General features: G+C 54.3%; 3 protein-coding genes across 3 annotated transcripts; 1 reads left to right on the top strand and 2 right to left on the bottom strand.

The window, feature by feature from the left end:
* Positions 1-110: 110 nt before the first annotated feature.
* On the top strand, positions 111-3993 carry B0T26DRAFT_734163 (uncharacterized protein). Its single transcript, XM_060443183.1, has 7 exons — positions 111-514; positions 597-1820; positions 1888-2310; positions 2428-2576; positions 2635-3090; positions 3173-3277; positions 3487-3993. Exons 1-7 carry the CDS (start codon positions 356-358, stop codon positions 3671-3673), a joined length of 2703 nt encoding a protein of 900 aa, XP_060289320.1. The 5' UTR covers positions 111-355; the 3' UTR covers positions 3674-3993.
* Positions 3994-4457: 464 nt separating this feature from the next.
* On the bottom strand, positions 4458-6736 carry B0T26DRAFT_744710 (uncharacterized protein; the record flags this gene model as incomplete). The annotated part of the gene is made up of 3 exons (XM_060444449.1): positions 4458-4745; positions 4803-6418; positions 6496-6736. 3 exons carry the CDS (start codon positions 6734-6736, stop codon positions 4458-4460), a joined length of 2145 nt encoding a protein of 714 aa, XP_060289319.1.
* A 5746-nt stretch (positions 6737-12482) lies between these two features.
* Positions 12483-13778, bottom strand: B0T26DRAFT_681780 (uncharacterized protein; the record flags this gene model as incomplete). Its single annotated transcript, XM_060440683.1, has 1 exon — positions 12483-13778. The coding sequence occupies one exon, from the start codon at positions 13776-13778 to the stop codon at positions 12483-12485; it is 1296 nt and encodes a 431-aa protein (XP_060289318.1).
* Between the last annotated feature and the right edge of the window lie 2704 nt (positions 13779-16482).

Genomic DNA, 16482 nt, shown 5'->3' with positions numbered 1-16482 from the left:
AGAAGAGCTTGTGGGGCAAGAAGTGACGGGGCGATTGGCCGGGCGTGGTGCCTCGGCTTAAGAGCCCGGCAACAGTGGGCGCAGCAAGGCCCTGATGACCTCCCGAGACTCAGGTATTTAGAACAAGTGGAAGCGCTTTTCCGGCTCAATCGCCATTAACAGTTGCCGTGCATTCCAACCCGGAACCCCCCTCAATCAACCGGCCATATTTTGAGGTATCTGCGTGCAGCGTGCAAATCTGTGAACTGCTACCTATTTAGCCCATCGCCGCCTGTAACCCGCGCGGAAGCCATTATTTCGCGCAACACCAGCACAGCTGCCCCAGCACCAACAAACTCAAATTTGGCACATCGTGATGGCAGACCAATTGAGATACGACGGCCAGGTCGTCGTCGTCACAGGCGCGGGCGGTGGCCTCGGCAAGGCCTATGCCACCTTTTTTGCCTCGCGCGGAGCCAGTGTCGTCGTCAACGACCTCGGCGGATCGTTCAAGGGCGAGGGCGCCTCTAGCAAGGTCAGTAAATAATAGTGCAGGCAGAAAAAAAAAATGGAAAAATGGGAAAGAAACGTGCTAACTAACAGCCCTGGATTAATAGGCTGCCGATGTTGTCGTTGACGAGATCAAGACCGCAGGCGGCAAGGCAGTTGCTAACTACAACAGCGTCGAGGATGGCGACAAGATCATCGAGACGGCCATCAAGAGCTTTGGCCGCATTGACATCCTCATCAACAACGCCGGCATCCTGCGCGATGTCAGCTTCAAGAACATGAAGGACGCAGACTGGGACCTCATCTTTAAGGTCCACGTCCAGGGTAGCTACAAGTGCGCCCGCGCCGCCTGGCCGCACTTCCGCAAGCAAAAGTACGGCCGTGTCATCAACACGGCTTCGGCCGCCGGCCTCTTCGGCAACTTCGGCCAAGCCAACTACTCGGCTGCAAAGCTCGCTATGGTTGGCTTCACCGAGACCCTGGCCAAGGAGGGCGCCAAGTACAACATCATCTCCAACGTCATCGCCCCCATCGCTGCCAGCCGCATGACCGAGACCGTCATGCCCCCTGACCTCCTCGCCCTCATGAGGCCCGAGTGGGTTGTGCCTCTTGTGGCTGTATTGGTCCACAAGAACAACACGAGCGAGAGCGGCTCCATCTTCGAGGTCGGCGGCGGCCACATCGCCAAGTTGCGCTGGGAGCGGTCCAGCGGCCAGCTCCTCAAGTGCGACGACAGCTACACCCCGGGCGCCATCATCAAGAAGTGGGACCAAGTCATCGACTTCTCCAACCCCCAGTACCCCAGCGGGCCCAACGATTTCCTGTCGCTCCTCGAGGACTCGATGAAGATGGGCCCCAACGACAAGGGCGAGAAGCTCGACTTCACCGGCCGCGTTGCCCTCGTCACCGGAGGCGGTGCTGGCATTGGCCGCGCATATTGCTTGGCCTTTGCCAGGCATGGCGCCGACGTGGTTGTCAATGACCTCGTGAACCCCGACGACGTGGTCAATGAGATCAAGAAGATGGGCCGCAAGGCCGTCGGTGCCAAGTTCTCGGCCGAGGACGGCGACGCGGTCGTCAAGGCTGCCATTGACGCCTTTGGCCGTGTCGATATCGTCGTGAACAACGCCGGAATCCTCAGGGACAAGGCTTTCAACAACATGGACGACAGCCTCTGGGACCCCGTCATGAATGTCCACGCTCGCGGAACCTACAAGGTCACCAAGGCTGCGTGGCCATACTTCCTGAAGCAGAAGTACGGCCGTGTTATCAACACTACCTCGACCAGCGGCATCTACGGCAACTTTGGTCAAGCCAACTACTCTGCGGCGGTAAGCTGAAGTGGCCACTCAATCTCGAAATTGGACGAATTGTAATTACTGACATGCCACCTCCTAGAAATGCGCCATTCTGGGCTTTAGCCGAGCTCTTGCCCTCGAGGGTTTCAAGTACAACATTTTCGTTAACACCATTGCCCCCAACGCCGGCACAGCCATGACCAAGACAATCCTGCCCGAGGAGCTCGTCCAGGCCTTCAAGCCTGAGTACATTGCGCCCTTGATCCTGGCTCTCTCCAGCGACAAGGTTCCCAAGAACCCCACCGGCGCCTTGTACGAGGTTGGCAGCGGCTGGGTTGGTCAGACAAGATGGCAGCGGACGGGTGGTCACGGCTTCCCCGTCGACGTGCCGCTCACGCCCGAGGCGGTCGTCAAGCACTGGAAGGACATTGTTACCTTTGACAGCCGCGCCGACCACCCCGAGAAGACCCAAGACAGCCTGCAGAAGATCATGGCCAACATGGAGAACCGGAGTGATGGAAAGGTATGATCCCCCCTTGTCCTGTGTACTAAAACCAACGATCTCGTCTCCTATACATGTATCATAGCCATATAGACTTAGAATGTCGTGATATATTAACGCTTTGGCCGTTTGATGCAGAGTGAATCATCTAGCAATCAATATCTCGAGGCCATCCAAAAGGCTCTCAAAGCGGAAGCCGTAGGCACTGAGTTCAAGTACACCGAACGCGACGTTATGCTCTACAACCTCGGCATTGGGGCGAAGCGCAATGACTTGAGATACGTTTTGTAAGTTTAACATATTATTCACGAGCTTCCGTGTCCACTGGCTAACTTTTTTTTAAAGCGAGGGCAGCGATGACTTTCAAGTCCTCCCGACCTTTGGAGTGATCCCCCCCTTCGACGCCGAGCTTCCCTACAGCCTAGAGGAGCTCGTACCAAACTTCAATCCCATGATGCTGTTGCACGGGGAGCAATATCTTGAGGTGAAAAAGTACCCAATCCCCACGTCCGGTCGCCTTATCTCCAAGGGTAAGCTGCTTGAGGTGGTGGACAAGGGCAACGCGGCCGTGGTCAAGAGCGGCATCACCACTACCAACGCCGAGACGGGCGAGGAGATCTTCTACAACGAGATGACAGTGTTCCTCCGCGGCTGTGGCGGCTTTGGCGGCCAGAAGAAGCCTGCCGACCGCGGCGCCAGCACCGCTGCCAACAAGCCACCAAACCGGATGCCTGACGTTGTGGTCGAGGAGAAGACCACCGAGGAGCAGGCGGCCCTGTACCGTCTGAGCGGCGACTACAAGTGAGCAACCCCCTTTCTCCTCTTTCAGATGTGGCAGTGGAGAAATACGAAGACCCTCGCTGACACATGAACCAAAATCCAGCCCCCTCCACGTCGACCCTAACTTCGCCAAGATGGGCGGTTTCAAGCAGCCCATTCTGCACGGGTTGTGCTTCTTCGGCATTGCCGGCAAGGTCGTTTATGAAAAGTACGTGACAAATCAATCTTCTCGCTGCCTCATCTTTCCCCGCCTCGACCCGTTGGTCAGCTTTTACCACGCGTTCATCCACTGTCCACACCCGCCTTATCCAGGCTCTTAGACGAGACTAGAAGCCAGTGTGACAATACGCAATAGTAGCAAAAGCTAGAGAAGTAGAGCATCGCAATCAAGAGCAAGACTAACACTCTGATAAATAGATTCGGCCCGGTCAAGAACATCAAGGTGCGCTTCGCTGGCACCGTCAACCCCGGCCAGACTCTCGTCACCGAGATGTGGAAGGAGGAAAACAAGGTAATCTTCCAGACCAAGGTCAAGGAGACGGGCAAGCTGGCAATTGGTGGCGCTGCGGCTGAGCTGGCCCAGGGCAGCAGTGGCAAGCTGTAAAAATCTTTTCTTTTTTCACTGTCTCCTGTCCCTCGTATTTTGAATATATATCTAGAAGCGGAAAGCGTTGACCTCTTTGGAATGATGGGAATCTTTTCTTTTTTTATCTGCATTGTAACTGAACTGTATATAGCATACACCTGGTTTTACTACACAAGACAAAAGTAACCTAGCTTTGCACGTCCCGTTCTTCACGGAGAGAATGCAACACTAAGAGGCTAGTTGTTGCGAACTCCATGATAGAGCTGCACACTCACAGCATGTGCGTGTTACAGGCAGGTACTTTCTAGGTTTCTGAAAGCAGCTGCCAACTTTTGATTCATTATACGCTTCAGGCTCCCTCGTGCCCGCTAAAGTATTTTCATCACTACCTAACCTGCCCGGCAACATTACTAAGGTAGTAGGCTTTGTAGGGGGTCGTATCTTATATTTTCAGCGAACGTCATGACGGCAGACCTCCCAAGCCGGTTCGACATCGATAGAATAAAACAAAATGTGAAAGCGTCTCGACGTCGGAGCCGGCTAATCTTTCAAAACGCCAGACGTCCCTCCGACCCCGTTCAACGCACGGGGTATAGCCGTGCAAAGAACGCCTAAAAATGGAACATCCCAAATGGCCTACCATGCTGCTGATTCCCGTTATCATCCCATTACAAACATCCTTAGGAATACAGCGAAAAACACCCATCCCATATCCAAAATCATACACCACAGGCGCTGGCACAAAGCTCTAGGCCCTGAATCGCCCGCCCGATTTTTGTTCATTTTCATGCCGGCATCATACTCATGCAACTAGAACCGAGTTCGACTCAGAATTATGCGAGACAATGCTCACACCGTTTACTCTACCCATGTCGGACTTCTCGCTCTCGAGGCCAACAAAATCTTTCTCGATTTGGGGTGTCCGCGGCTCCCGCTCTGAATCTTCCGCAGACGAAGCAAGCTCCCGTGCTGAAGGTGTTCGCGGCTCCTGGGACGAGTTGTCTGTGCTCCGGCGTTGTTCCACGGTTATATCTTCTGCCGCAGGCAATGAAGAGTTGTTTCTGTGACCGTGGACCTCAGGCTCTACCGTCTCAAACAATTCTTTGGCAGATTCCGGTTCAATAACAGATGGGGGTGTTGCAAATACCTCGGCGGATGAGTTATCTGCGGCTCCATCGCTAGGATGTTGCGTGTAGTCTGTTTCTGTCGGAAGATCGGTCGAAAGGAACGAGCCTCGGAGCGGGCTTTTCAAGGCAGCCACGTCGCCGCCAAAATCGCTCTTGCTTGCTCTTGACGTCCGCGCAGGACTCCTCGGTGGGAGGGGAGGGGGTATCCTCTTGGGAATGGTAACTATGGCACCCTTGGCCTGGATAACCTGGGTGATCTGGGGCGACCGAATAGCAACGCGGGTGGGCTGTGCCGTGGTGGCTACCTCACAGATGATGGGCTCTTCTTCGTCTTCTTCTTCTTCCTCTTCATCATCAGCGTCTTCGTCCCGCTCATCCGCAGCCGGCGCGTTGGAATCGACTTCTGACTTGTCCGTGTTGACGCCTTGGTCAACGACCTCGGGCTTAGCCCTCGGAGCCGAAACCACGGCGGTCATCGTTGGCTCTTCAAACGATCGACGACGGAACTGTTCAATCGCGCTTGTGTCTATTTTAGTATAGTCAACCTCTTCAGGCTCCACAACAGTCGGCAGCTTCTCTGGTGTGTTGTCCCGTCCGTCGTCACTATTGGCACGGCTGACACTCGTCTCGGGACTGCTCCCAACGTCTGTCTGGGTCCCGGCGTCCGTCATTGCGGTGGCCACGGTTTTGGCTGACATGCAGCTGCCTCGGTTGCTTCGTGAAAGGTACGTGTCAATGCTCTGGCGGCTGAACCTAGCAAATACGGGACTCGTTGGGCTCGGATTAAACTCAAATTGCGAGCTTGTCGGCCGCTGGTGCGTTCCTGCTTCTCTGATTTCTATACCCGCCATCTCAAGGCCGATGACGCCAAACGGGTCCGGATCCTCGGGTTCGGGAATGCCAAACGGCGACTTTGGGATTGAAGATGGTGACGTTTTGGGGCTCTCAATCACAGCATCGCCAGGTGCCGGCTGCCGTGCAAGCATGGCCATCAAGGCGGTGTCGTAATCGGAGCGGCCCTCGGCAGCCTTGATGACCTCAAATAGTGGACGCATTTCAGGAATGCTCTTCTGGATGTTGCCAGCGAGAATATCCAGCACACCGACATTGCCACAGTAGAACCTCTCATTCTCGTTGCCGCGCTCGGTGACTAAGGAACCCCCTAGTTCCACAGCTTGATGCTTGCCCCTAGCCTTCACATATGTTAAGACGGTATCGTCGAGCCCGTTCCATCGGGCATCTTGATCCAGCGACCCGACTGGGGCGAGGGGCCCCACTGTGAGGCTGACGTTGATGCCCAGCGTTAGTCTTGGGCGTGTGAACAACTCCAGGGTCTGGACACTGTTGATGACGAGGACGCAGTCGTAAATATCGACTCCAATCACAAAGCCCAATGCAGCAGTGTGGAGTATTATTCCCGAAGGCGGCGACCACGTCCCGTCAGCCTTGCGGGCCGTGATCAGACCGGCTCCGCCAGATCCGGACATCCAGAGACCCGATCGCATACACGAGAAGACGGCCAGGCCGACTGCATTTTGTATTATCCGTGGCGGAATCTTTTGTGTAACGTAGGCCGCGCTCGAGCGGGAGTCTACCGCGCCTGTTGAAGTCGACTGTTGGGCAAGGAATCCATCACCTGGTACCAATGTTAGCCAGCCGTCGACCAGGAAGTCGGGCGCACAGTGCATCGCGCCTGAAGCTGGGACCACATACAGCAGAACGACTTGAGAATTCTAGCTGCCTTGTCGCATTCACGGTCGAGCGCCGTCGGCCAGTACGTCTCACGGCCGAACCGCGCGGGTGCAGCGGCAGCCGTGTTGATGCGATTGACAGGGGCAATCTTTTCGGCCCATCCAAAAACCTTGTCGAGGGCTGCAGGTACCTTGGCCGACGACGTGCTGTTCGATCGGGAGCGGCGGTCCCACGAAGGGAGCAGAGCCGAGACGCGCTGCATGGCGGTCTGGTCGGCGTCGACGTCGTCGTCGGCGCTGCCTCGCCAGGATCTGGGAGGAGGGGGGATCGCGGTGGTGTGTTGGCAGGGAGCAAAGGCGGAGGCGGGCGGCGGTGGCGGGCGTTTTCAAACAATCAAATGAGAATCAAGATACGGCGATCCGCGGCCAGGGCCTGGCTAGGCTCAGGCTCGGCCAGCAGCCTCAGTGGGGACAAAAGAACCTGCCAAGCGACGTGGGGCGCCAAACATCCGAGCGCAGTGGGGAGAGGGTGCGTACTGCGTGCAGGGGGCTCGCTAGGCGCTTTGGCCGCGGTGGATCCCCGCAGCTTCCGCGTCGCAGTGGGTGGTGTGCTCAGGGTCGCCTTGTGCAGGAATCTCCTTTCGGTGCCTGAGCAAAGTTGATTGAGAATGATTGGCATTTAATATGCGTCGCGGCTGGGACGACAGCGCCAGCAAGGATGTTTCGAGACGAGCACCAGTTGCCAGTCACCGGTTCGAACCTGGTCCTCGGCCTGGTGTCGATCAGGAGCCCGCGAGAGTTATTATTCCGTACCTAGTGGGTTCCTGTCCGGGCGCCCAGAAGCAGGGCACCGGCGAGGGGCGGGAGGATGGCCAGTCGCGAGTGGCGACCGAGTGCAGCAAAGCGCTCGATGCGTTTATTTAGGTAATAATCCGTGTTCCGTGGGCGGGACTAGAGAGAGGCGCAAGAAGAAAAGAAAGCCAGCAGACGCCGTAGCTGAACGCCGCAATCAATCCCGGACAATAAGGGGGCCAAAACAAAGCAGCTACCTAAACATAGCAGGAGCTTTCAGGTGGAAGCTAGCAGTCCGTGAAGCCCTGCAAAGTTCTTTCCTCCCAGAGGCGACAAACGCCGAGATGGCCGGGAGTGAGGGTGATAGAGTGGTGTCCAGTTCTATTCCGTATTCCCGTCTGAATGGTGCAGACAGAACATATCGGAGCAAAGGCCAGCCATGTGACCTGTGACAATAGCATCGGACAGTTTGGATGACCAAGGGTTCTTGCCAGTGGTCCAAACGTATCTAGGTAGCCATGCAGTAGAGGCCTCAGTCGTCGTGCCTTAAAATAACTACCCGAGGCAAAATAGAAGAGTGCCGCACTCCGAATGTGCGAATTGACGCGTAGTGTACGGCGCAATTTTAAGCTTTCTTTTGGTCTTGAGCTTCTTTCTTACCTTCTTTCAGAAGGCACAAAGGACGACGGCAGGGCTTCAACTTGAAGCGGTCCTCGACGCCCCGCTGCCCTGTCCTGTACTTCGTACCCCCGACGGATTATTCTCAAGGTAGTAACATCCAATACAGCGGCCCATCTGTCCAAGCCTCTGGAAGCCTGACATGCATCGCCGTTGAAGTTGCGTCCCGTGCCCGCCCTATATGGTAACATTGATATGGGTTCAGAGCTGGGCCTGTTGCCTCCAAGGACCAACCATCACAGAGTGACCTCGGAAGGGCCTCCCTCCCAAGAATTCACGGACAAGGGCTCGGGTGTCGGCAAAGCGCAAATCGGCCCCGCTGATTTCTCGCCTTTCGGTTCATGCACCGGCCACCATTTGAGCTGGGCGATCCTGGTAACAAGTCCACAGCAGCGTTGCGGGGCTTTCGTCTGACAGGGCTTGGCCTGGACGACTGGACGGCAGAGCCACCGCTCCAAAAAAAACTCGATCTCCCGAGGTCCAAGATCATGTCGTCATGTCGAACTTTGGCACGGGGGAAACCTGAACATGGCTGTGGTTCGAACACTGGACCGTAAACTCACCGGGCTCCCAAATATACGCATGGAGCGTCGCACCCCCCAAGGCCAGGACCATCAGGGCCTGGTTTCGCTGGTGGCCAAATTCAATTGCATTACGCTAACCATGTTGATTCCAACGTCGCAGTCTAGTCAAGCGCCTAGTCAAAAGGGTGTCGAGAGATCTCGCCTTGGATAGGTGGTGGCTGTAGCTTGGTGGCACGGTTGGGAACCACCACCCGACCTTATCTTCCGCTTTCGGTTGCCCAGTCCGGATCTGTCAGATTCGCTCACCTCAACACCCCGCTTACCCCTCCCCTCCTAGGTCAGGTTGTGTGTGAATGAATGGCTTTGTGATGCCTCTTGCAGCTTGCCGACGACATGACCTTGGATGGCCTGATTTCCCGCCACAGAGTTTAGTCCCCAAGGTCGCCGTTGGCGGCAGCTTACCTACCTACATACATCCGCTGTGTTTCTGTGGTGAAAGCTGTCATGATGTCTTGAGCTGCAGCGTTCGGAGAATACAGCTGTAAGACAATATATCAGACCGAGACATTCTACACAGGAAAGCACCACCAAGGGGAACAAGACGTTCCTGCCCGGTTGGAAATGCACGACAAACAAAATCTTCACCACCTGCAGCCTAGCTCACCACCATCACGCAAATTCGCAATAGCTAATGTCCTAGCTAAGGTGATCTGTAGTCTTGACTCGACGACTATTTGCTGCAGGTTGCAACTCTCTTCTCACCAATTGCGTACTGCACACCAGGTACGAATACTGGGCGCTACTAGGTAATTCGAGATTCTCTCGGCTTTAACTTCAAGTTCCTAGATACTTCTCTCCGCGCTATTGCCAGCATCAGTCAGCCAAGTCGTCTCAGCCAGGGCATCTCCAAAACTGCTTGTCTCGTTCGCCCGCTCCAAAATCGCTAGCCTCCTTTTTCGCGGTACACTGACTCGGGGCGGAAGTCTGTGAGCACATTGGGTTGCCGCTGGTGATCCCGATTTTGTCTCAGCCTTCAGTTAGACACCTTCTCCTACATGCCCACCGCTCAAATGGGTCACCCCAAATTGCTTTTGTCGGCGCAAAAAGGGCCACGCTGAGACACTTCCATCTACGCATTTGCCGAAAGTTTTGCACTTCTCTGTACGCATCCTGTGATTTTCAGGGTCTTTGTGATCGCCCACCTATCAACGTTGAGACATCGGTGAAAAGGTCTACTTGTAATTGCAAGTCTCGAACCGCACAAGTTGAACACCAACGAGGTCCCAAAAAGGGGGAAACAAATGAATAGGGGACTCTTACCCCCTTGCAATACAAGTGGTTTAGTATCACTGCAACTATGTCGGCACTATATATCAAATCAGCTTGGATTGGGCTATGACTTGTGGCCTGGCTAAATCGTTCGATGGGAGCAAAAATATTTGGACTCTTTTCTTAGGCATTTTGTAGCTGATTTCGGAGGCCCATATAAGTCTAAGTTGGATGCGATGATGTGTAGGTAGCAAGTAAGGCACTTCGTACAAACTAGGCACCTACAACCCAATCCCTGAATGTTTGTTGCCTTATCTGGGGGCTTTTCAAGATTTGAAAGGCCTCAAACCCTTACCGCCCGCCCCAAAAGCTTTTTGCCGAGGCAAAAGCTGTCGGCATCCCGATCTTAAAACCCCAGAGGCCTATCTCTTTTCCAAAAATACCCATGAAAGGCTTGTCCTGGCCGTTTTTATATACTGCAAAGATTCCTATGGCATCTCAAAAATCGGCATCTCGCCTTGAAATGGAGATGGCTGAGTTCGCATCCCAGCAACAGTAAACGTCAGCACAGTTCAGATCCGAGCAACAAAAGACGTTCACTTAGTTTTACGTTCGAGTTCTTTTCGCTGGAAGCTTATCTTCTAATATTTTATAATTTTCTTTCTAACGAGAATTGTGTCATAGGAGTCTCCATCGTTGGTAGTACCCTTATCGCGCTACAGACTGAAGCCACTCTTCTTAACAATGACATCAAAATGCATAATATAATTTACGCCGATATACACAAAACAACACAGAACATGGCCCAGAAGGAGAGAGATATAGTCACTAGCAAATAGTAAGAATATGGGTGTGAAGAAAGGAAGCTCTGAGGCCTCTGCTTCGGGCAATTTCATACCAGTAATGGCTTCATGGATTAGAACACATGGCGGCCTACAGCAGCCGGATCAGCCGACTACAATAGCGCTTCTCGCTTTAATGTGACTATCTTGTTTTTTTTTGTGCAAACAACAAAATCTCTTCACCGACAAGCTAGTAACAGCCTACTCCTTAGCAAGCCAGCAAAGAAATATGGAAAATAGATTAACCAAGAATATTCACGCGGCGCAAGGGACGGGAGTTTTGGGTCCATGGCTACCTAGCCACAAGGTCCAAGGCCTCACCCGACATAGACGTACACTAATCTTTCTGTTGGCAAAGCATGTCAGATCACGGCATTTGGTACAGTTGCGGTGTCGCCGCCTGGCCCCCCATGCCTACAGCCTCACAGGGAGACACGAGCGAAGTGCTGTATGCACCAGCCGCTTCGTTTTCACGGTGAACCAACTAAACCGGCTCCTGCGCCTCACAAGGACCGCCGTCCAAAGTCACACACACACACACACACACACACACACACGAACCTAATGGCGCCGGGCTTCTTTATATATATAAATACACCTTAATTAGAGTGCGTGTGCGTGTGCGTGTGCCGTGCTGATCGGATGGCAGCAGCAGCTATGTTCTGCTCGGCCCGGGGCCATGCCCCCAACACACCCCTCCCAAAAAAAAAAAAAAAAGACTCGGCCGCTGTCATACATACACACACGAGGCAGCCCAGCGGCCCAGGAGACACACCTTAAGTTGTTCCCGACGGCGCCGGAGAGGATGGAGGATGAAGGAGGGGGTGGGGGGCCACGCGGGCGGGCGGGAAACGTCCTTGGCTGCGAAAAGCCGCATTGGTTGGTAAGCGGGTAGACGTCAAGACACGGCCAGAAAGGTGACAATGCGATATGTTGGACTATGTGTCATTTGTAAGTACTTAACGAACCACGCGGACAAAGCGGATGTTGGTTGTAAGTCCGTGTGTCTGTTTAGCAACTGGGCTGAGATACAACAACCGTCGGGGCGTTTCATATATGTAGATACCGCGTGCATGTATATCAGATGAAGCGCCTCGCCAGCCTTTTCCGAGGTTTAGTTGTCTTCCATCTCTAAACCCCGGGAATGTGCGTACATGTCCATATCTGTATATGTTTGTTTCCGCGGACTTTCTCGGACTAGACGTGTTGCCTACGCGGCCCTCTGCATGTCCGCCCAGGTAGGTAATATATATCCGCACCGACTACGACAAGAATGCCACGGCCGCCCACTACCAGCAGCTGAGAGGGCTTTTGCGGTGTGCGAACTCGGGAGGAAATAAATCCTTTGGGTATCTGGGGGGGGGGAAGGGGCAAGAAAGGTGGTCAAACTGCAGAGATGAGAGGATACTTCGAAAGGGGCACCGAGCAATAGAGGGGAAAATGAGGAAAGAAAAAGACATTAATTCATATTTGTCTACCGACAATTGCTTGCAGTCTGTCTAATGTGTCCCTGTTTATCAAAGCCACTCCGGATCTATATTTTGGGCCCCAACAGAAAACGACGGTGCCGAGCTGTGGCTATTTACAAATGCCACCTCCATGCGCGTGGGCACTTGGCAGGGGCTCTCGCGGAAATGTGGGATTGGCGCCGGGCGGGAAGATTTTAAGAATCTAGAAAGAAATGAATAGGCAAAAAGAAAAAGAAAGGGAAAAAAACAAAAGCAAAAAAAACTCCCCAAGTTACCTAGTAGCCCTCGTTCGACCATGATGTGGTCTGTGTGATGATAGAGTCGGGAGGTGAGTGCAGGTCGCCGCCATAGATGGATAGTTGAGATATATCGACGTTGAGACTGCGTCGGTGGCCCTCAAAAATTCAGCCGCAACAAAGCATTCATACGGCCAGTTCACTCGTCTGGCTCGGTTGCATCGAGCCGTGGATATTTGCCGCCCTGCAGGAGGAAGCGTTCCAGAGCAAGGCAGTCTATAGTCTTGCGCAGAGGGCGGCGCCGTTGCGAAACGATGTCGACCCAATTGTCGTCGGTGACGGGGTGGAACTTTAACAGCTCGCGCGAGCTGGTCCCGATCTCGCCCGCCTCCATGTCGCCCTCCATGTGGAAGCGTTGCAGCTTGGGCAACTTTCCCCGTAGCGACGTCAGCAAAGACCGGAAGGAGCCCTCGTGGAGATGGACTCCACCGATGCTCAGCTCATATGGCTTGGCAAGGCCTCTCCCGCCGAGACGAAGACGCTCGAGAGTGGCGCTGTGCCTGACCAAGAAGGCTCGTAGATCGTCCTCGGAGCATCTGATGCCTTCCAGCCTCAGATCTGTGAGCTTCTCATAGGTGAATTCCCCAAAGAGCTCGCGGAACGAAATCATGAACTTCTCGGCGGGGGCGTGGTAGGTGTGGAACCCCAGCGACAGGTGGGTGAGGTTGTGAGAGAACTGGAGAACATGGCCCAGGCCGTTGACGGCGCGGAACCGAGCAGTCGGGAGGAGGTTGGTTGGGGGGTCCAACACCAGGTCCAGACTCGAGAGGCTCGCGAAGGAGCGTGCGCAGTCGAACCAGTGGCGGCGGTCATCGGCCAGGCGGAAGATCTCGAGCGGTAGCTGGTCGATGGAAAGCGACGAGAGGCGGGCATGTCGGATGGCTGACACGATGGCGTTCATATTCTTGCAGGCCTGGCCTCTGTCCCTCTTCCGGCAGTTGCGGACCAGGAAGACATCCTTGAGCATCTCGATGTCGTAGGGGCACTGCGTGTATGTGATCTCGAGCCCCCTCAGGCCGGACAGGCGCTTGATCGACTCCTCGACAACAGTGGCGCGGGCGTGGAAGGGGGGGAGGCTACGGCTTTGCTTTTCGAGCTCGTAGTACTTGATCCAGGCATCCTGGAGGGCGATGCTCCTCTCCTCGGGCTCCTGGAGCCAGTGCTGGAAGAAGGAGGCATGGCGGGCGTTGTACTCGTCGACCTTTGAGAAGTTGAAGGTGATGGTCTTGATGCTAGCGCGGAGACGGTCGTGGCCGGCGATGTTGTGCAGGCGCTTGATGTCGTCCTTCCACTCGACTGCGGTGAAGCGAGGCCCGAGCAGGTAGTCGTAGCCTACGTCGGCGAGCCTAGCCGATGCGAGGCGGAGGGCCCGGGTGGAGGCAGCATCGCAGCATTCGAAGATGAGGCGGAGAAGCTCAACGGGAAGGAAATCCATAACGTCCATCAACGAGGGGCCGGCCCCTTGAGAGCGAGAGACAGGACAGACAGCAGGGTGAGGAGGGAGAGGGCCACGGTCGAGTATAGATACTTATGGCCGAAAAGGCGGACATGGCATGGTTGTTCGTCCGTCCCGCCAGGCTAGGCTAGGCTAGCAGAGAGCTACCTTACCTACCTTACCTGCCTTGTGTACATGTACAGTGCCTACTGTATGTACTTGATATGCACGATGGTAATGGGAGGTCGGTAAGGTACGAAGCAAGGTAGGTAAGATATGTAGGAAAGGTATGTAGGCGTGTATTGTATATATTCGTACTGTTATCCAACATAAAAAAAATGGACAGGCACCTGGGGCCAGTGCAAGCAAATGGAGGCCCGATCAACTTGTGACTGGCGAGACGTGTGTGCCATGGGGACATGGGAGCTGGGATCTGTTGGCTCCTCTCAGCTCTTAGGCTACATGGCTAGGCTGCCTACCTGCCCGGGATGCAATACACACCCCCTACTGAGTATGTATGTACAAAGAATGCACAGTACGTTCATACATACATGCCGAATCGAATGTAGGTAAGGTATGGATGTAGGTACTGCGCTGTACAGTACAGTAGTGGAGGAGGTTGGAGCGGGGCCCAGCTGCGTGTCGCCCTGCTGCAAATCGAAACCGACAAGAGGCTTTTGACACCGGATGTTTGGTACGAGAAGTCGGTGAGCCTAAGATCCATTCATGCCTGCCTCATATCGATCTCGAAATGTGATACGGCAACAAGGAGTCACCAAGCCCTACTGCCCCTTCCCCTTCCGAGGGACAGCCGGGCAGGGGGGCCGCCACGCTAGCGGCACGCAGGCCTGCAACACTCCGCCGCTCGAACACCAACTGCAAGCCACGACAAGCAAGGTACGCGTCGGGAATAGGTACGTACTATACTGCACTGCGCAAAGGAAGAGGTCACTCCACGCGAGTCTGGAGTCTGGGACATATCGAAAATGAAAACGATCCATATCCCTGAAGTGTGGATTCCCAGCGGCCACGAAGATGAGCATTACAGGGACGGCAGAAGAGCGGTACAGCTAGCAAGCTCAAAGAAGGCCTAGCGTGATGTTCCACAGTAGGCGGTGAGGCCCTGGGCGGTCCGTGTCTTGCAAGCTGCGGGGGACCTAGAAGAGGAGGAGCGATCGATCCAGACCCTAGCTCATGGAAGTTGTCCCTCCCCCGCCGTCTTTTAGTGCCCGATGGCGCTTCCAGCACGTGAAGTGCCTTCCATGTGTGTTGGAAACGGGGAACCAGCATCAGAAGCGGAAGGTGCGGACAATCCGTAGGTAATAACTATCTGTAAGGTACCTTCTACTTCTCAAAGTCCAAGCTGCAGCTGCAGCTACAGCTACAGAATACCTTATTTTAATCGTCACACGTTCAAAATCGAGCTCTTTCGAGTGTGTTTTTACAGTGGTAAGGCTCCTACCTAGGTCGTTAGGTAGTTACCCCTCCTCGAGACCGTTGATACCGTGTTTGGACGCCGTATGTGCGACCTAGCGATGTTAGAGGGGCAATAAGAGCCCAGGTGGGGAAAGGCGGTAAACATCTGGCTGCAAACTTTGGAGATGCTGACGAGAGAAAGACACGCTATATGTTGTAACTCCCATGTTGTCTCTGCAACCAGCCAAACAGGCTAAACCAGAATACCTGATGAGGTGCTGATGAACGGGAGTTGCGGATCAGCGTCGAAGCAAGACGGACTTTGTCTTCCGTTGCGAGGCTCTTGGTCCGTCACTCTCAACCTTGATAGGAGACTGCCCAACAACTTTTCTCCCCGACACCCGAGGACCGTTAAGTACTGTGCTGTACTGTATGTATGTATGTACCTTACATAACCAGACAGGACCAGACCAGGGCCCCTCTCACCGCGACTTGCGGCCAGACTCACCGTCAAAGCGCCGACAGTGTAAAAATAAAGATAGAAAGTTTGGTCAAGCAACAGGCCCAGGCAGATGGACAAGAGAGCTTTGCGGGACCGGACGTCGCACAAGTGACAGCCTTCGTGTCCCGCATACGCACCCTGGCCAGCACGGCCAACCAGCGCCGAACGCGATCCGATGTCTTTCTCTTTTGAGTCTTTTCATTCCCGCGATTCGTCGGCCGCCCCATTTGTCACACGAGCCGTCGTCACCGCTGTTAGGAAAGAGGCCAGAGCGACTAGGTGGCTACCATCCCGTCGGGAGAAGTGTGACTGAAAAAGAAACCCCCATGCGTGCTTCTCGAAGCCTGCCACGCATTTCCAAGTTCCAAGAGCGGCCGCCAACGCCAGCAGGATTCCCGTCACACGGTTGGCCTCGTCTTGTTCACTTTCATCACACCATCCCAAGTTGAACGGTATTCAAGAAAGCTCTCAGAGAGGTTTTTAGCACTGTAGGCAAAATCCTTCATACTTAGTATGTAGCTTACAGAACCTGAGACATTCAGTAGGTACAGTACATACAGTACTATACTTTCATCAGGTTGTCATTTACGAGTTCGACAGATTATCTTCATATTTTCACGCTTATACTTTGCAAATACTCTCGCTTCTAAGGAGATTACTACCTAGGTACACATCTAGTGTAGCCATCTAACGCTGCAATACCTATGTCTAGTGTAAAGGTCCGTGAACTCTGTACAGCTGCGTGCTTGTCTGTGGAACGTAGCTAAAACTCTCTCGAGGCGAATG

Source organism: Lasiosphaeria miniovina (assembly GCF_030549165.1).
Source record: "Lasiosphaeria miniovina strain SMH2392-1A chromosome Unknown B0T26scaffold_9, whole genome shotgun sequence".
In the NCBI taxonomy this organism is placed as follows: Eukaryota; Fungi; Ascomycota; class Sordariomycetes; order Sordariales; family Lasiosphaeriaceae; genus Lasiosphaeria; species Lasiosphaeria miniovina.
This window is presented reverse-complemented; position numbering and strand designations above follow the sequence as displayed.

Bases quoted from the DNA above. Each gene is read 5' to 3' on its own strand.
- B0T26DRAFT_734163 (XM_060443183.1), top strand. From the start codon at position 356: ATGGCAGACCAATTGAGATACGACGGCCAGGTCGTCGTCGTCACAGGC. The intron at 1,821-1,887 runs GTAAGCTGAAGT...GCCACCTCCTAG, and splicing joins AAGCCAACTACTCTGCGGCG to AAATGCGCCATTCTGGGCTT. The intron at 2,577-2,634 runs GTAAGTTTAACA...TTTTTTTTAAAG, and splicing joins AATGACTTGAGATACGTTTT to CGAGGGCAGCGATGACTTTC.